Below are 21086 nucleotides of genomic sequence, written 5' to 3'. Positions count from 1 at the left end.
ATGGGGTGGCTCAAAAATTGTTTCATTTTCTATGGCCAGATTTAGCTTTATATTACTCTTTTTTTGGTATCATTGTATGGAGTGTAGAAAAGTCAGGATAGATTTTAGAAAGAAATCTATAGGCATACATGCATTAGCCTGTCAGCATGCTATCATCTGTGTTTGGTTTCAAGGTGCAGCCATGCCTGAGTACAGCCTCACAGATCACTAATACAGCACCAAACGTTTCTGCCTTCAAAAACTGCAGCCAACTTGTTCCCGGTGATGACACTGCAAGATTTAATATTTGCAATGTAACCAAGTCAAAGACCTGCAGCGGCCCCTAAACCCTGCATGAGACATCATCATTGTGCTGTACACTGATATTCATGTGCAAAGGTCATTATATGTGAGGAAAATCACAGCAAATCATCTACTGATGATGAATGAGATTACAGGGACTTTAAATTCCCATTTTCCAAAGGAACTGCACTGAGCCAGTACAAAATCTCGTTCTTAGAGCATTCCTTTGCAAAAAAAGAAAAGCATGTTTTATTTGGAAAGCTTTGCTGGAGTCGTATCATTAATGTGCCACTCAGCTCTGCTTCTGAAGAGGTCTTATTTGCAGTCCTAACGCAATAAATAGACCAGAAATTGGCCAAAGCACTCCATAAAGATTTACCATCACAGGCATGTTAACAAGCCGCGGCTGCAAAAGTTTTTTTCCTTTCGTGACTTTACTGTAGGTAACACAGAAAAAAGATTTCGTCTTCCAGCTCCCTTTTCTGTGAGCGTGAGAAAAAAGGTCGTCGTAGAAGAAAAACAAAACAGGGCTCGAAGAAATGGGAGCAAGAGCTGGGCAGAGTTAGCAAGTGAAAGTGAGAGAATCATAAAAGGAAGAAACAGAGAGCAAGAGAAGATTGTTTTTGCAGGGTAGGAGACGAGACTGCGGTGCCTGGAACTCCTGTTGGCTTCATTCTTAGCATAGCCCAGGTTTAGACTGAGGCCCCTGGCAGGCATCGGGATCAAGCGGCAAGGCCAGGGTTAGACAACACAGTGAAAACTTCAAAGGAGGGAAAACATCAGCAATGCTCGATTAATGTTTTCTCCAAGTATTACATCCACGACTGGAAAACCCATTTAGCGAGTCCTATCTCTAGTAAATGTGCTCCGTTACTTGTAATAGTAGATATTCACCCGTCTGCACCAAAGAGACTTTATCACTGAGATTACCCAGAGACCAGTACGGAGCTGCAATCATGTGGAAGCCCAGCTTCAACCAGGCGCCCTCCTGACCTCGTGGTTGAAGCCCGGGAGACAAAAGATTGAGAGAGCTGAGTGAAGTCTACAGACAGGAAATAGAACAAAGTGATGGATACAGGGTGCAGGACTCCTGCGGCTTTGAAGACGGCAAGGCTAAACTCGGGGTAGAATCCGGAAACACGGAGACGAGGCATAGATACTCACGCTACTCGAGGACACTGTCCCCAGGCACAGCGCTGGTAGTCCGGCTTGATGTACGTCTCCACGCCATCCTCCATCACGCAGCTAACCGTGCGCGTCACCACATAAGCGCACCAGTTCCTATTGAAGCAGGGAAAAGGAAATGGCAGATGAATGAGTGTGTGATGGCTATCGGTTAGCTCAGAGTTTCGAGTCAGGCGTTAACACAAACATAGCACCTCGCCCTCACTCCAGTTCTGCTCTACGTTCCCTGGCACAGAAAACAGGGAAGGAATGACAATCAAAACTCTGGTCACACGTTGAATGTGAGTCTCCACTGTTTGGAGTTTTTGTAGATTAATATCTCAGACCTTAGACTTGCAGTTATTGTTCTGTGCTGCACTCCAGGAAAATTGGTGCAAAAGTCAGATCATGTATGATAAGTACATGAATTTAACAATGACTGCAACACACCAAGTTCACTGCAGTATTTATACTGCATCTCTTTGCAGTAAACACAGAGTTACATTTATTCACAAATGCCCAGCATAACATTTATAAAAGCCTGTCAGATGCATGATCTCTTTCCACAAATCTGAGAAGTCGTGAACCAGGGAAAGTAACTGCAAAAGTAAATTAGATTTTCTCTGCAAACAGTTTTCAGTTCATTACATCAGTTTTAAAAAATGAAGCAATACCTTCATAAACCAATGAAGGTAGATACACTGTAAATGTGCTTTAAGTATGAAAGCGCCTGTTTGCGTTTTTCCTTACAGATAACAATATAAAAATAAAAGAAATATTCATTTCAGATCTGGCCCACATACCTCAAAGAATGACGGCCCTTTGGTGGCCCAGATTTGGTTTGCCAAAGGTGGCCCACACATGGGCCAGCAGCAGACACGCTGCTGGCCCTGTGATGGCCCAGAACAGATGTCAGCCTAATGTGTACCTTAATCGACCCATGTAATAACTACATGTGCCGGAACATAATAGTGCAAAAGTAACATGACGAAACTCTGCTCAGACAGTGAATGGACTGATTCTTATATAACACTTCTCTACTCTCACAGATTACTCAAAGTGCTCCATACAGCATTCACACACTCGCTCTAAGCTAAGTGCTTCCTAACTACATTCATGCACATTCACACTCTTGACATCCTGGAGGAGTCAGGGATCGAACCACTAACCTTCCGATCAGTAGGTGACCTGCTCTACCTGCTGAGCTACAGCCACCCAGCGGCAAACATGAGTGAAACCTCACTGGGTTTTGGATAAAGTGTACACTCACAAACCTGTCAAACCTGCGTTTGAAACATTAGCTACCATAGCAGTATAGTATTGCAACATGACATTTGGGTCTTCTACCTAAAATAGGAAAATAAACAGTGTCATCATTGCCAGACCTGGCCCACATCTGGTTGACACACACTCTGCCATGACACCAGTCACTCAGAAGTGCCAGCTTGATGCTGGGCCAGACCTGTTTTCTATGAGCCTGGGCCACATAACCCAAACCATAATCGGCCCAGATATGGCATGCCATCACATAGACAGTGCCATCTACACCTGGCTCGTATCTGGATGACATACCACTTACTATGCCAGAAGCCAGCCAGCAGTGTCAGCTTGACACCAGATCCGGGCCAGACCTGACTGCTATGTGGGATATGACCCCCTATGAGCAAGCACTTCGGCAACAGTGGGAAGGAAAAACTCCCTTTTAACAGGAAGAATATATAACAAAATATAAGAGTAAGAAAACGTTTAGCCTAGTTAAGCACATAATGTTAACCCGGGGATGCAGGTCGCTTCGTCTAAGCAAACAAATATCAGCAACATCAGTTTCCAGTTTTTCCAAACATAACTATATTTCCTGTCTTTGTTAACTTTGATGTTCCAAAGCTACAAGCTGGTTGTGCTAATACTGGGTTATTTAGTGGACTTCACACAAGAATCACACAAAAAGCTGAAGATAGTAACCTCACTGTCCACATGGTGTTCTCTCTGGTTGTTTCACTGTATTTGAGCCTACAGCAACTCAGTGCACTTAGGTGCGTAGACATGGTCAACATGACCTGCTAAACTGCTAAACCAGACAGGTTTGATTGGGATTATCGCACATGAACACTTTTTCTGATTTTTCTGTGATCAAATGTTAATGTCAGAGAGAGTGTCCAGACTACTTCAAGCTGATAGAAAGGAACACTGCTATCAGCTAAGAACAGGATCCTCAGACTACAGCTGGCACAGGCTCATTAAAAAGAAGATTTGAAAACCATTGCCTGGTCTGATGAGTCTGCATTTCTGCTGCAACATTCAAACAGAGTCCAAATTTGGTGTAAAAACCATGAAAGCATGGATCCATCCTTCCTTCTATTAATGCGTCAGGCTGCTGGTGATAAAACTGCGTTTGATGCCACTTTGGGCCGCTTACTACGAACTAAGCCTCATTTAAACAACCATCCAATTATGACCACACCTACCCATCTCCTAATGGCTGCTTCCAGCAGGAAAATGGACCATGTAACAGAGGTACAATCATCTCAAACTGGTTTCATGAGTTCACTGCACTCAAATCCCACAGTCACCGGATCCCAATCCTACTGGGTCACCTTTGGTGCAAGAAGACATTCACATCATGGATCTCAGCAACTGTGTGATGCTGTCATGTCAATATAGACATGAATCTTCAATGAATCTTTACAGCACTTGATTGAATCTATAGCATCGAGAATGAAAGTAGTTCTGAACGCTAAAGGGAATCTGACCTAATGTCTGTGAAGGTTCTCAGTCATCATCGTAGTATAAGGAGCTTGGAAAGCTCCTTAGAAGTTCAAACTGAAGGTGAAACATCTTCAAGCAACTTAAAGAAGTCCAGACGCTTTTCTTTCCAAGCTCCTTAGACCAATCTGACCTAATACTAACAAGGTGTACTATATATGGTGCACACACGTGTCACTGCTGACAGGGTAGCCCTCTGATCAACCCTCTGAACCACCGATTCCCACCTGTTCAAGGAAGCACGATGTTCATTGATCCTACAGTACACACATGGAAAACCACAACACCAAGCATAAAGTGGCTGCAAAGAGCAAAATCACAGATCAACAGCAGCATGCATCTAGAGTTATGTTTCCCGGTGAAGTATTCACTCGCGTCATGTACTTCCCCTCCTTCACTGAGCCCTGAGGGGACTGTAAGTAAGTAAAGTTTATTTATTAAGCGCTCTTCATAGACAGGCCGTCACAAAGCGCTGTACACAGAGATTAAAATAAACAGACAGTTAAGTAACAAAATAGACAATATACACAATATAAAAGGTTAAAAGTAAATAAATAAGTAAAATAGTAAAATAATACTGCAGCTCCTAAGAGCTGGTGGCTAGCTTTGTTTGCCAGTGACTTCAGTGGAAACAGCTGCCCGCTGTGGCTCAAATAACACTGGCTGCTTAACTGAAAAGAACTTTTCACACTAAATTAAATCCAATGTTGATAAAATAATGCTCATTATAGCAGCTTTCTAATGCTAGGTTCAGGTTTTAACTTAATCCATACTTTTCACGCCAACTCAAATATTAATCCTAAAATAATTCCCATGAAGTGGACGGTCAAACATTTGTTAAAACAGCAAAAAAACGTCCCCATAAACATGCTTTCATAGCACGACGCTCCCACACACTCCCACAGTCTGCAGGCTACTCCGTTTGTCCTCGTCTGCCTTATCGCCCTTGACCCTCTGATGTCTCTCTTGATAACGGCTGCAGATAGATTTGAGACACAGACGTCCTTCAGTCACTTTCTATCATCATTTTCATATTACCCACAATCCCCATCTGCGGCTATTTCTCCAGTGGTCATTACGGCCAATTAGTGTCACTCCCAGAGTCATCTACGCAGAACTATGAAGTGTTTTATGGATAAAATTTGGAGAACACAAGGAGCTCCTTCATCCTGGGAAGTCAGTCAGCAGCTTCAGTCCCTCTTCTGTCTCGTCCTTTCATCCGTCTGTCTGTCAGTCTTCACGTCTGTCACTTTTCTCTCTGTGTTACCGTCTTGTTCAGTCTCACACAGGTTTTGGCACCCGAGCGCCTCTCTGTCCATCTCTGTTTATTATCTGCTACTCGTCTCCTTTCCTTTTTTCCTCCTCCTGTAGCCTTCGTTCTCACCCCGTAAACTGTCCCCCTCCTCATTCCAGAGCTTGTTTCATTGACAAGAAGAGTTTATCATGTTCTGACCCCCATGACCTATTACCTCTCTTCATGGGAAAGTGAACTAATTAGTTGTGGGACTGCTGTTAATGTTTGTTGATCTGAAACATAACATATGCTACAGATGGATGGAATCAACCACATCCACACCTTAAACATGTCAATTTTCAAAAACTTTACTTATTGTTGGAGCTTTTTCCCAAAAGGTTTTCCCAAAGTTCTGGAGAAAAAACTGTATCTGCTTCGGGAAACTTTGCTGGGTCAGGACATTTGCAAATACCCCATCAACCTGATCGCGGTGCCAAAGCCTGTGCGTTACATACGAACGCTGAGCCCATCAGCTCCGTAACATATGCCAAGGTCGCGAATCTGAGACATCCACTTCATCCATCCATCCATCCATCTTCATCCGCTTTGTCTGGGGCCGGGTCGCGGGGGCAGCAGCCTAAGCAAAGAGGCCCAGACCTCCCTCTCCCCAGCCACCTCCTCCAGCTTATCCGGGGGAATACCAAGGCGTTCCCAGGCCAGCCGAGAGATATAATCTCTCCAGCGTGTCCTGGGTCTGCCCCGGGGCCTCCTCCCGGTGGGACATGCCTGGAACACCTCACCCAGGAGGCGCCCAGGGGGCATCCTTGTCAGATGCCCGAACGGCCTCAGCTGGCTCCTTTCGATGTGGAGCAGCATCCACTTCATTTAATTATAATCAATAAAAACAGTTAAAAACAACCGTTGAGCATAATTTTCTCTTGCAGAAAGCAAAGAGGTCCAGGTGATGGTTAAAGAAGCACCTCAGACAACATTTTGGTTTAAATTCATGACGTCAGTCCAACAGTGAAGAAAGGACAGGAGGGCGGGGGCAGAGCGAGGGGAAGACATGCGGTAAAGGATGGATGCTCTCAGCCGTACGGCACGTGGCCGCCCGCTCAGCGCCCCGAGCTTTAAAGTAGTTACTGTTACTTTTCACTGTACACTTACAAAAAGGCTTTTCAACAACTTCTGTTGAGAGTAGAAAAGTTAAAGCACACAGGGATTAAAGTTTCATTTAAAATGGAAACAGCCTGTAAGATTTGTTACTCTCTTTTTTAAATGGGACTTCTTTATGTTTTCTGTCCACAATAATAGATGTTCATAGACGTTCATGGCTCTACGTGACCGATTAGGCTGTTGTTAGTTTTGTTTTCACAGCTTCCCTCCTCACGCAGCCACAAACTGACCTGTGTCTGTTCTGTCTTCTGTTAGGTGCATGTGTAAACCACTCACTCTACAGCCACGGTTTACTTAATGTGATGACAGATTATCACTGACATGTATGAGTGGGTCAAAAACAGTGGTTACATCTGTTAAATCCGCCTGTGATTCCCCCTCATTAACATCTTTTCGGATTGGCTGAAGGGAGCGTCCTAACGTTCCCTCTGATGTGTGCTATGATGTTGAATTATTATTTATAGTGTTCCTGCGCACTGTTTTGGTAGAGCAGTGGCTTAATGAAAGTGAGCTCTGTGGATCATAACCATAGTTTCCTGCTGACTCGATGCTTGATGTCAGCTGAAGGGTGAGAAATTTCATGAGGATAATACATTTTGTTTCAGTGAACACAAAAAGTATTTGTTAATTATTTAGATCTTTAGTGTCTGTCTGTGAAGCTTTTGTATCTGCGTGTCAATCGAGTTGATCCCATAGAAAATAACTGTGCAGATGTTGATTCAACCTGAAATAACCCAACAGCTGCTCTGACCTCCGATCTTTGTCTCATCCTGTGGCGGGTTAGATCGATCAGTAAGGCATCTAACATCTAACAGCATGTTTCAGACAGAGGGTACCACAGCAAGCAGAAAAACTCAGACGTGCTGTTGAGATTTTACTTCTTTATCTCATATTGACACATCTCAAGGATTAAATGTGTAGTTAAACATCTTTAGACTGAAAGAGGAGTTTTCACTGTTCGTGGTCCTTCATGTAAAAGGCTAATAATACATGTGATGGTTGTTTCTCTTTTCACCAATAAGACATGGAGTTTGAGTGGAGGGGTTATGGGAAAAACACATGAAATATTGATGGCAGTTAAAGGCCGTGCGCAGAAACTTGTGGCTTATTTGGTCCGTTTACAGCATATCACGTTGCCTCACACTGATGTGAAGTGGTTTCTAGCTTTCAGCCTGGAGTCGGCACCACTGAATGATATTTGGCTGAAATCACCCAGCGCCCATGCGTCCAAACAGCACTGGAGCTGCCTCTATATGCTTCCACAGATGCAGCACAGACACTCGTGTGATTTGTTCCACTAGCTGTGCATTGCTGTTTTTAATATATTACATTTTCCTCAGTTACATTGTGTTTAATGTCTTTGTAAAACTCGGTCTGGTGGTCGGTTGCACTGCATTATGCTTCGTGGTGGTTTGCTGGGTTACCGCTGGTCTTGCTCTCTTCTACTTAAAATGACTGAGAAATGGGAATCGAACATGTTCATCAAAGCAAGAGTAAAAAGAGAGCGTTTCAAGTCACACAGCCGTGGTTAATCGTCACCGCTCATCCTCCTGTTCTCGCACTTTAGCTGACTTGTTTTCGTCACAGGGATTCAGTGGGACAGCGCTGCCGCTCACTGACAGCAGATAAAGCTTAGAGCTGGCAACACCCCGCCCGATTTTCTCTGACAGAGAACAGAACGTCTCATATAAATAAACGTAACCATCGATCATTTTTTCACTTCTGAGCAGACACAGATGTGCAAACACGCATTCGTATCCATATACATCCAGAACTGCCTCGATCTGGCAGCTTTCAAACACTTAGTGTACACACCGCCCTCACTGTGGGCTCATTTTCCAGTCTTTCCATCATGGGATGACAGCCGTCTTTATATTTGTCAGATGATGACGAAGTCTAAGCGCAAAGCTCATTGAGTGCATGTCTGTCCCAAAAGCAGACTTTGCTGGATTTGTTGAAGTTTTCAGGCTCTGTGCTGCATAGATGACACATCTGAAACGTTTCAGCAAACCCGTTTTCTCCTCTCTGGCTAATCAGCATGAAGTTAGGCTTTCTCAGCCGTAATCCAATAAAGTCCCAATAATCCAAACGGCTGCAGAGAAATCACTCAGATGAAAGTGCACTAACTAGACTTGGCATCTTTGCCCATAAGTGTGAAACACAATTGCACGCACACTCAGCTGTGCATTCCTAAACAAGCACTAGCACACGCACAAAGGTAGACGCAAACCTGAGTGTCACCTGCTCATTCTTCACAAACACACATTACTATTGTGAACATCATCATTAAAATCACTGCTCAGAACATAACACGGCAGGAACACGTGTTCCTCCGTGGACACACCGTCAAGACCGTGACGTATGGATACTAAAATACTTGCTTTGGATTTCACAGTGCCGGTGTTTGGACAGTGACACGTTTTTGTAGTTTTGCCTCTGACCAGCACGATGGGGGACTTTAAATCATACAAGCAGGATGTGATTGAAGAGCCAACTGTCAGCGTTATTTCAGGCCGTTTAACAAAATTGCTCCATTAACTGTTCAGCATTGGCAGATGTTTTTATACATAGTGCCCCATTTTCAGATGGTCGAAAGTAATTGGACAAACTAACAGAATTTTAAATAGAAGGAATGGTTTTAATATTTGGTTGAAAGTCAGTGAGTGAAGTGTAGAACATTTCCTCCAACGATATTTTTCTCTTCCTTCTATCTGCTACATTTCGTTTGTTTCGTCTTTCCAAAAAGTTGTGTTTTGTCCAAACTGTGTTGGCTCTTTTCCGTGAAGGCCAGCCTGTGCTTCCTGTTCCTGGGTGTAACCAGCGGTTCACAACTATGAACTTGTTTTTCGTAACCAACTAAAGATTGTCGATTTGATCGCTCCTTAAGTTTTTGCTATTACACTCATGGGATTATTTTGGATTTAATGATGGGCATGTTCACTTGCACTGACATCTCCTTCAACCTCGTACTGAGAGCTTGAGTGGACAGTACCACCAAAACATACCAAGTTCAACACTCAGAATCAGCTCCAGACCTCCAGGATCTGCTTCATTTACCATTAGAAAAATACAGTAGCAGGTTTCGCCTGGACATAAAAGAGCTTGTCGGTCAGTCGTCCAGTTACTTTTGAGCTACTGAAAAAAACTGGCTTTGTGTAAAAATGGCTGTAGTTGATAAACTGTCACAGTCGGGGTGTTTGCGGAGTGGACGCAGAAGCAGACACAGGAGAGAGAAAATGAAGGTTTAACAAAAAGCCGTTTATTTGGCTGATAGTAAAAAACCACCAAACAAAGGCGAGGCGAACTGGGGCAAAACTAAACTAGAAACTAAACTGGGAGCAGCTAAACTTACTATGACGACTAAGACGTGAGACATAACATGTAAACTGAACAGCAGCATGCAAAACTTTGAACATGAAGTAAACTAAACCTGCCAAGAACACGAACACGAAGAGTAGAAAGCAAGACTCTGCGACCCGACGTGAAGTAAACAGACGACCCAACAATGAACAGAGGAACACAGAGGACACATGCACAGAAGGGTAACAAGGGAAGTGGAAACACCTGGAAACACAGCTGATACAAGTGAACACGACGCCACAGGGGAAGCAAAACTAAACACACCGAACATGGAAACACAAGACTTTCAGACAAAACAGGAAACATGGAAAGACGTAGACTGTGACAACACAGGCTTGACGACGGGACATGGAACACGCAGACATGAAACGCACAATAGACAGAACGATACACAAGGAGAGGAAGATAGAAACAGGAAGCAACACATGAACAAGGGAGCATGGATGAAACTAAGACATACTAATAATACACTAGAACTTACCAATTACTCTAATAAATCATGAGGAATCAAAAACAGTAAATAAACCTAAAATGCTGGTCACAGTCCCGCTGTCATAAACAGCTCATGCATTAGTTTTGTTAATGTCCTTGAATCAGAGCTGAAGGTCTACACGAGGGCTGTTCGATATAACGATATAAAAACATTTATCGTGTCCTATCACGCTATCGTTGGTTTCGTGGTGTCGTAAAATAAACTGTTTATATTAATATTGTTTCATCGTTTGATGGTCACTGTAGTGGCTACATTAATTTCTTAAAGTAAACCTTTCACAATAAAGCTTAAGATCCTGTTGAGACTTTTCAAAATAAACTGAATCGTGAAAGAGTATGCAGAGAGTTTATGGATGAGAAACAAAAAAGAGCCGTCAGGTGCTAAAAAATAAACCTTAGACTCAGACCTTGAAAGGAAACGGCGGCCGTTACAACTTGTGTCTAAAAATGTGTCGTTGCATGCATCGGTTAAAACACTCGACTCCAGCTACACGACGCCCAGCTGGAAACACTTCAAGTCGAGCTGCCCGAGATTCACAGAATTTACAGAAAATGTTACATTTTTGTGATTTATATCGTTATCGGGAAGACAGATGTCTGATATCGGGATATGGTCATATCGCACAGCCCTAGTCTACACTTACTGAAGCTGACCGATTGATCCAGCGTGATGGCATACAGAGGCAGAGCTACAAAAAAAGTGTGTCACTTGCCAAAATTGTACCAGTTGGATTGTATTCACATGAATCCCAGTACGCTGCTGTACTCCCAAATTAAAGTGCACAGCTGTTGCCAGTATTGAATCATTTTTCTACAGTTTGCTTACAATAAACATGATTTACGCTTTACTGCTGTTAATGCATTTTAATGATGAGAAAGCTTTCCTTTCTTTGCTTCGATAAACTAATAAAGCATTAAAAAAACTTGGATTGTTTCCGAATACTCACATCCCGTTAGATAACTCACCGACTGAAACTCTAAACATGTCTAAGAGTAAATGACATTAAGACATTTGGACTTTGGAGAAGTTTGTAAAGCTAAAAAGCTAAAAATCTGAGTTATTACAGGCAACTGAGAATTAAAGCGCTCGTGTTTGAAATGCACAGGTCTCCATGTATGGGTCTGTACTATTGCCTCCCATCAGGGGCCATTCAGCAACGTTTCCTTTACTATATCAGCTCCACAGTATAATACTGCACATGTGCAGAGCAGTTCCTGCACATGCTTCAGGATGTTTATGGCTACATTGTGTATTTTCAGGATGCTTGTCTGACAGTAGTAGATAGAGCCAGAAATGTAAAGCTAAAGTACAATGATATTCAATCCATATTCAAACATCTATTGTGCTGTGCAACCAAACATTGTTAAACCTGCTGAACTGTAGTTGAAACTCACTATGTAGGCTGAGTCTGTAGACGCTTTCCTTGTGCCAGTGCAAGTGGAAAGAGTTCAAGTGGAAGTGGACAAACTGGTTCAGGTAATTACAGAAGAAGGTGTGACTGAGGCTGGGGTCATGTGGAAGTAATCCAAATGGACACACAGAGAAGGCATTTCAAAAATCCACATCCATTTATTAAATTGCATTATGTAACCTTTTTTTTATCATAGCGCTAAAAACCCTTTAAATCCACACATTTGTATCAGTATTTCCTGAGCCGCTCCTTCCCTCAGACACTGTCACATTTACAAGTGTAACTTTGTTCTCACAGCTTTGAACCATCAGCAGTAACAGAGACTTCTGTCAGATAAGAGGACGTACAAATGCAGCTCTTTGGAGGTGTTCAGTGCACAAACAGTATTGTCTGGCTTTTTCTTTTTCGAGGCAGGAGGTCATGTGATGAGCCGATTAGTTTTTATTGACAGTTGTAATAAAGAGATTAGCGATGGCACACTGGAAATGTTCTGGGATTGAGAAACTCACAGCATCTACAGTAATTTCCATCACCTGTCGACCTGCCGGTCGTACTGCAGAAAATCAGCATCTGCATGAGAAAGGCGGGACAGGTTTTTTACTTCATTTCAAAAACTAAAAAAAATGTCCAAGATTTTCTCTAGCAACTTTTTTTAAACACCCATTTATCGGGGATTAGCTCATAACTCATGTGGTGGCACAGTAAAGTCGGGCCTGGGTTCAAAGCTACCAGCTGTTAAATCACAAATTAAGCTGAATTCAATTTCACTTAAAACACTAAAGCTACAGACCACAAAACCAAAACAAAATACTGAAAGGGGCTAAAAAGTAGAGTAAAGGTGAGTATAAAGTTACTTTAACATGATAAGACATACCTGCTGCCTTGCCGCCTTAAGATGTTGCTGATTTCTAAGGATGAACCAGGAAATTGCTTAGAGTTTGTAGCTATGAACAAGTGTTCTCTTGTAAACAGTAATGTGAGTCATTGTTACCAGAAGGTTAATGATTATAGCAGCTTTAAGTCAACGAAACGGGAAAGCCGCGCCTTTGCAATGCAAGAAAGTAACCAAACGATTGGCCTTGAATGCTGGCTTCACATCCTCACATCCACGTCGTCAGTCTCCCACAGTCACAAACATGCAAACTATGCCTTCATTAGCTCTCTGGCAGACACAGAGCAGGGAATCTTTGAACGTATGCGTCTTGTCTTTATATACAGAGCTATAACTCAGCGTGAGTGAAAGTCTTACACCTGCCTGAACCTTGCTTTAATGCCCAATAAATTTCAGCTCCCTGTAAAACAGCAGACAGAAACTTCACAGCCAAGCAGGAAGTTGTGATCTGACATCTCTACCCACGCATTCCAGGTTCATTATATTCAGCAGCATCACTGCATGGGACCTGCACAGAGAACGTGCGGGTAAAGTAGAATATTCGCATCGAATGAGTGGGCGGAAGAGGGAGTGAAAGAAAGAAAAGAGTGGGCTGAGGTTTAATGCTTAAACAAAGAAATCCTTTGGCGGCGTCTATTGTTGAGGAATCTTTCACTTATCTTCAAGGAGAGGCCTCGACGGCAACCTGAATGAGTGGGTTGAAAGGGGTAGGCTAGCATTTGAACTGTGAACCGGAGGTCGAGCGTCCCTATGAAGTCCTTGTACACACAGTGAAAGGCACACGGATCGCCACGGATGACTCGAGTGCACTCACTCATGCTTGAGCGATCCCATTTGGAGAGGCTAACGTACAGAAAAGGCAGGCGCACGCATATTTCCAGGCTCTGCACACGTTTTACTGGCACGCACACCAGGACGTGCGTGACTATGTAAACTTCTCTCTGATTGTTTAGCCTGACGGTCACCAAGATATACTGAGAATGTCTAGGATTCTGCCATTTGCTTTAATATTATTGCTAAGACACATCAGCATTCGGAGGTCTGCGGGGGATTTTTGGTGACCCACTTGAATTTTAGCCATTTATGGAAGCGTGCGCATTTAGAGCATAAGTGCTCAAAGCCTTAAAATCACAGTTGCCCAGAATAGCAAGGTAAAGCTCTCCAAGCTGTTTGTAGTACAAATGTCCTGTCATGGCATCCGTGACCCGAGTCGAGGCTCATAGTCTCAGCTGTTGAGCTGTGTGGGGGGATGTGATGGGAAGAAATCCCAGTCTTTATAACTTTCTGTAGGTTTATGTAAACAAAGGACGGCTTCCTCATATGTGATGCGCGCTGAAACTATGGTAATTAGGTTACAAAGGCTGTGCCTGGAGAGCATCCCTGTTCCCACATGGCATTAGCATATTTAAGGAGATGTTTTTTATACTGACCTAATTAACAGGAAGCAGAAAATACGGATAAAGTGAATTTGAGCACGTTCCAAGTTTTGGTTCAATAGGAGACAAACAGCCTGATCCACCGGCTGCATAGTGCAGCGTTAAACATGTTCTAACTGTGCAGTCCTATTAAATTTACAATGAAGTTTACGCCCCTCACTTCTGAGTAATTTTGTGGGTAGATGTGTCATATAGATGGGTGATTGTTAGGGAAATATTACACTGACAGAGATGAGCTGGAGCTGATCAAACACGTGCCAAAAAGACAAATAGAGGACATGCTAATCACTTCTGTGCCAGTCAGACAAATCAAATAATTATGTTCTTCAATTCTGTTGCAACAAGAGTTAAAGTAATAGCCATGCTTAGTGCAAATTAGCAGATGTTACCATAGTAACATGCTAAAACTAGAAAGCTCATTGGAGCTTCTTAGCTGCTGCTTACATGAGATGATATCAGAATCAGAATCAGAATGGGTTTATTGCCAGATGTTGAGGTTTACAACATTAGGAAATTGCTGCGGTGCTTCAGTGCAGACAATAAGAATTAAAGTGCTATGTAGAAAGAAAGATATGTGCATGAGATATACATGAGATATATACATGAGAATAAGAATTAAGAGTGCTACGTAGAAAGATATATACATGAGTGCAGGTGGTGATCAGTGCCAAACATGAAATGATGCAGTGACACAGCGTAGGGTCATGTGTTAGTGGCGGGGACAATCATGTGGTTATTGTTCATGTGTCCAACAGCAGAGGGGAAGAAACTGTTCTTATGGCGAGAGGTTCTGGTGCGAATGGACCGGAGCCTCCTGCCTGAGGGGAGCAGGTCAAACAGACTGTGCCCATATTTAACACAGTCTTCAATTTAAACTGTCAACGGTTGCCCCAAAGTGCTTCATATTGGTAAACGGCCTAAAAATCTACTTGAGCATTCAAACAACATGTTACGTTCACGTAACCACCGAGATTTATGCACATTCACAACACTTCAGAGCAATTTGGGGTTCAGTATCTGACAACAGTCAGTGTTGTCTTGTGTTGTGGGTGTCAGCCACCAGGTTTAAATAAAGATAACCAACACATCAGCCCGGTTCTTAGTCTGTGTACAGATCATTGTCCATTCACACTATGGATGCTTATCAGCTTTGATAAAGTGATACAAAGCAATAATATCTGAGTAGGCCTACAGTTGGTGATTTTGAGATTGGATTTCAGCCACACAGACCGTTTGCCCGCATACAGACAAACTCACTCAAATGTTACAGGTCGACAATTCTTGGACTACAACAGAAACGTGAAAGCTTCCTGCACCCATGCCCCCTGATTCTGCACATTCATATGCAAACATCTCTTTAACAACACTGTTTACTTTTTACCCTGAGAGCGACATCAATTTCTGCTTGGAATTTCATCGCAAGTCATCCAAAAGTTGTTGAGACATTTCACTCAAAAGCACAAATTTGAACTCCACGGTGGTCCTAAAAGAAAAAAAAGCTACCACGAATGCTGAGATCATTCAGCCTGTATCAGCTGGCAGGCATTACCATCCACACAGCCAAACTTAAGCACTTGAGTGTGTGAGAAATTCAACCCCCTCATTGTTTAGTCTCACCGTGCATTAAGATCGGCTGAGGGAGCACTTTATGAGGTGTTTATAATTTATAAACGAAGAGCACAAAGTGTTGGATCACATGTGGGTGAACAACAGTTGTGAACATGATATTTTGGGCTAATGCTTAGTTGAATCTAAGGATTAGTTCCCTGTAGATTTATGCAGATGTGGTCAGTTAGGTTTTGCATGCATTGATGTTAAATAAAGAGGACTAGAACCACCGAACGCTGCCTTTAAACTTCTGCGATGCTTAATGAACGGATGCTTGCTCAGACGCAATTAAGACAAGCTAAGTTGTGGACAGCAGCTCCCACATTGCTGAACAATCCGAATCTGCTCCTGTTTCCTTAATAATTCCTTAAACAGAAGAAGAGCGTTCTAAACAGAAAACCACAATGAGAAGGTTAGAAAGTGAAACAGAGTCTTGTGGTTCTGCCGGTAACTTTTGGTCAAGAAGCTTTTGGAAATTTCACATTTGATTCATTTTCAGTGGATCCTTAAACCTTAGGCCCAGAACAAAGAAGCCTTTGTCATTCAGTTATGAAGGACTGACAGCAAATCTCGGTGTTTACGACTGACGTTTCAGTTCAGCCACAGGAGTAAGTACCAAAAACCATCAGGGCTCCGCATTCAAGACTTTTGTTCTCAGTGTCATGTTTGAGGACACCAAAATAAAAAGTTTAGACTTTTGAGTACGGAGAGAGGCGACCGACTTATTCCAAAGCCATTTGCTGCACAGGGAGGTACAACAAAGTTACACATTCATTTCATTTTGCTCCAGATTACTCCAGTGTCTGAATAAGTGTACAGTGCATTTGTCTCCCTTTGTGACCCATGTATAAGGGAACCTAAGTGTGATAACTAACAGACGGTGACAGTAAGCATGTTCTGCTCCTTGCTACCCTCCAGTGGTGATCTAATGCCTCGTCCATCAAACTACCAACGAGCCAAAACAGGTCTGCAGTCCACCTGCATCCATCTCCAACATCTCCTCCGCTCTTCCTCAGTCAATATCTGCAGCTTGGAGATTTTGGCAGGAGATGTGTCAGAAAGCTCTGGGTCCTCCTGATCCCGCAATCAAACCTCTGCTGGATGTCTCCAGTTCATACCAAAGCCTTTGCCGCTTTTGGAATACTTCACACATCTGTCAAAACAGATCACTTGAGTTCAAACAGATGTCAGAGGGGCAAACTGCACCGTCATGGGCCAATACATTCTTCTTCCTGATACGTCACTTTGTGTGTGCGTATGTGTGTGTCCATCACAGGCCAACCATGGTGACTCCTTCATAGCCTGCTGGTTGCAGCAAAAGGAAGCCTTTTAAGAAGCAAAGCCCCCCCTCTGCCCCTGTCAGTCTGTCTTTTTTCTTGTCTTGTCTCCCCTCCCTGCCTTGTTGTCACTCTTTCACTCTCTTTTGCCATGCCCGCTTGCTTGGTCTCACTCCAGATAGCCTTTTATACCACTTTTTCTACTCCTGCAGAGACAGAGAACATTTTATGCCTACTTGTCTCCGTCTGATTTTTTTTCTTTTAGCTTCCTATCTCTTGCTTCCACTCGACCAATCAACTCGTTCTCCATCTCCATCTTGTGTCCTCCTGTCTGTGGTTACAGCTCAACTTGAATGCACACGTGAACAGCTGCTTTTCGTCACAGACAGCATCAGCAGCACAGAAACCTGATAGAAACCTCTGTCGCAGGAGCTCAGCTCCCAGAAGCTTGGCCTATCCTGCCGACACATACACACTAACTACAAACACATGCAGGCCTCGAGGCAGACCCACACCACATGTGAGTGCAGTGAACCTTTTTATTCACACACATGTGCGACTACCTACATCATCAGATCAGTTCTTTATTCATCCATTTACAGCCGTACAAGTCACTCGCATTGTCTGAGGGGGTCGTCCACACACGGGCCCCTGAAGGAGGCGATCAATTACATGCTAATAACAACCTACGGGGTGGATACAGGATAATAAAAATTATACGCCCACTAACAATATCATTGGCCGGGTCTGAGCTGGGACGCCATCAGTGACTACTAAGCAGCTGTCTTAGGATCAAAACGGGAATGGTGCAAATCCAGCTGAACCAGCAGTTCTGAAAAATGAAGCCAACATGAAAGGTTAAAAAAAAACTAACGGAATTACAAAGCATGTTTACAGGATAGAACAGACGGGTAACAGACGTCTCCGAAAACGTCGGAGCGCTTTTGAAAATATGCGGTGTCTTGATAAACTGAGCAGATATTTGAGGTTTACACAGCTACATTCTCGCCTGAAAATATGTTAAACGTTTATTTTGTGACCCAGAAAGAATAATAAGAGTAATATTAAAACTAACTAGCTGCTGCCATTGTTGGAAACTGAGCTGGGCTGCGCTATGAATTCTGGGATAGGTTGGGCCCGACCCATCCTTCATATCTGGGGAAATGAAGAATGCATTTTTCGGCATGGTGGAGTCTTCGAATTTGGACAGGCTTCGCCGTGTCGCTGTAACGTAATTGGTCTACAAATGCGGCCTCCGAAGGATGCAGCCGCTAACTTTGGAGACAGCTACGATACCGGACACTGCTCCTTCTTCTTCGGGGTTTGGCATCCTTGTACATGCAGTGCTGCCATCTTCTGTTTCAGTCCGTTATTACACTCTTAAATCCTGCTACTTATTCCTGCGTCCTTTGGGATCTTACAAAGCTTCAAACGACGCGTCGACTATTAAATCAGTCGTCGACGATTTTGATAGTCGACGTAATCGTGACTAGTCGACTATTCGTGGCAGCCCTAATGGAGAGTTTCCCTTTTATAAAAGTTTCACGGCCATTTGAAAGTTAATCCAAGCTAAAGAAGCTAGCTAGGGCTGCTTGAATTGACTGACGTTTTACACTGTAGCCAACAGCCACCTACTATACAGCACCTTGTTCCAGGTGATGGTGCCCTTTAAGACAATCATCTTTGTGTTCTAGTAATAGAAATGCTAGTATTTGTAACTTAAGACAAACACTGAGAAACACGGTATTGCACTAGTACTGTTCAGAAATGCACCTCTAACCAAGCTTGCTAGCCATTGCTGATAGCCTAGCATTCCACCCTCTCACATTAATATGGTGACTTCTGGCTAAAGATAACATAGTAAGTTGCATCTTCTGAAACATGCTAGCTGCAATGCTGAGCCACAACTTTTACTCTGAAGGAGCCTTCTTCATGGCTCTTTGTCAGCTTTTACTCAGCTCATTAGTAGTTAGCCAGTGTTTGCAGACAAACATAAAAACTAGCAGCAACTGTGGCAACCTGCTGGCAACCAAAGCAACTCCTAGGAGATTTTTGTGCAGCACTTTCTTTGTAAACTCAGACAGCCAGAGCCAGCAACCTCCAGGAACCATTTGCCAACCAGTCTGGGAATACACATCATTCCCTAGCAGCCCTGGTTGTATCACATCCTTTATGGCAGACAGCTCCTGAACAATGTGAGCCCTTTCACCTCTACTTAACAAGCTCCAAAGCAGAATGATAAATCCTCCTCTGACACTTGAAGCCTGTGAGAGATTCAGGGCCTCCTGAAAAATTTTCACTTGGGGATCTGGAACAGTAAATGTCTGTAATTCCTATAAGCTCTGTCCAGCTCCGGGGCCCCTGAATCATCACACTCCACTCACCCACTCACTCACTTACTCACGCTTTATTCCCGATTCTCTGCTGCGTAAGAGACTTTATCACCAATAACACATTTCATGTGAAAATGAGAATTCAGACCACGTGTGAGCTGCTTATAAACGGCCCATTCATTTGATGCTTGAATGGTTTAAACAGATACAAGCAAACTTTAAACAGTTGTTGACTAATAGATTGTTGCATCCATGAGTTCATCCATGAACGGACCAGTGGGGAAATTCACAGGTCTCGAACCTTTCTTTGGAGAAGAAAAAATAACAAAGCAAACTTTTTTAACCAAAGAGTTTAATTTGAAACTATTTTTAGGTAAACAAACGTTTTAAACTGAACGAGTCACAGGTTGGTGATCTCTGCGCGCGGTGGACCTTACCTGTGCCTGCTCGCCGCTCTCTGACCCGCTGGAACTGTAGACTCCGCGTATCCCAGACCCGAACACACACGGGCTAGTAAGAAGGTAAGCAGGTAAAATAAATGCTCCATCATTAAATCCAATGTAAGTCAAAGACAAATGAAAGTCATTTAGGTCCAAAGTCTCTCCAAGAAAAAGCCCGCTGGATCCGTTCAGTGACGCACAGTCGGTAAATGCAGACGCAGAGCCATGACTTCACAGGATGATGAAGACCCGCAGAGTCCAGTCAAGTGCATTTCAGACGCTAAACTGCGAGCGTGCTGGAGGCAGACTTCCGCTGAAGAGCGAAGGAACAAGAAGCAAGTTTGCTGAGCTCAGTGAGCCCCATGCCAGCTCCCTCCCTCCCTGCATGCCCCCTACCCTCCCCCGTTTGTCTGTTTCGCTTTGATACTCAGTTTACTGGAAGTGCACTTCGCTTTCTACTCTGCTTCCCAAGTGTACTCATGTCGACGTGCGTGACGCTTTTCAGTGTGTTGTTATCTTTTTAGTAAGTAGTAAAGTTGATTTATTAAACGCTTTTCATAGACAGACAGTCACACGCACAGAGTAAAGTTATTTTTAAACTTTACTTAATAAACGTTATAACCTAAATCGTCAGAATACGAAGTAGACTCCTCTGCTCTCAGGCCCTGCGCCAAAATCACAGTGTAAATATAACTGTGGATAAACTGTATAGAAAAGATGGCCATAACTTATCTAGATGGATGAGTTAGAACAACAACCTGTCTCTGAACTATTAAAACCGCCCAAAAATATACTTTAAAATGTGTCAGTTTGGACACATTTCAAAGTATATTTATTTTAATATGTGCTCACGTTAAAATAAATCACACTGAGCTAAAGTCAAGGCTCTGAGGCATGAAACATGCTTATTTATTTCTGATATTGTCCCAGTTACTTATTTTACTTTGTTTTACACGCTGTAACTGTAAAACTTTTAGTCTCATCTTTTAAGCCAGCCTGGAATAGAAAATCGATTAACTCAAAGTAAGGATTTTGTATCGTAGGCTGATGTCAGATTTCAGTCTGAGAAGCAGATGACATCGAGCGACTCCAATCAAACGCACACAGACAGCAAGTAGTCGAAGCATTGTGGATATTCTTGTGCTCTCTGAGCCAAGAGAGAGCTTTTATTCATGCCATGATTTATGCTGCTCTTCATTTCCTGCTTCAGTTCTCTT

General features: G+C 43.1%; 1 protein-coding gene across 1 annotated transcript in view; it reads right to left on the bottom strand.

Annotated features, from left to right (window-relative positions):
• The window catches only part of emilin1a (elastin microfibril interfacer 1a), a 30426-nt gene extending 10169 nt beyond the window's left edge, over positions 1 to 20257 (bottom strand). Inside the window, exons 1-2 of the mRNA XM_082506226.1 lie at positions 19867 to 20257; positions 1447 to 1563 (exon numbers count right to left, since the gene is read on the bottom strand). Of these exons, the coding sequence (XP_082362352.1) occupies positions 1447 to 1563; positions 19867 to 19979 (230 nt within the window). The 5' untranslated portion in view covers positions 19980 to 20257. The remainder of the gene's footprint in view (positions 1 to 1446; positions 1564 to 19866) is intronic.
• Positions 20258 to 21086: the final 829 nt, after the last annotated feature.

The sequence above is a fragment of the Aulonocara stuartgranti genome (assembly GCF_965226115.1).
Source record: "Aulonocara stuartgranti genome assembly, chromosome: 15".
Classification (NCBI taxonomy): domain Eukaryota; kingdom Metazoa; phylum Chordata; class Actinopteri; order Cichliformes; family Cichlidae; genus Aulonocara; species Aulonocara stuartgranti.
Note: the sequence above shows the minus strand (reverse complement) of the source record. Positions and strands in the feature narration are given on the sequence as shown.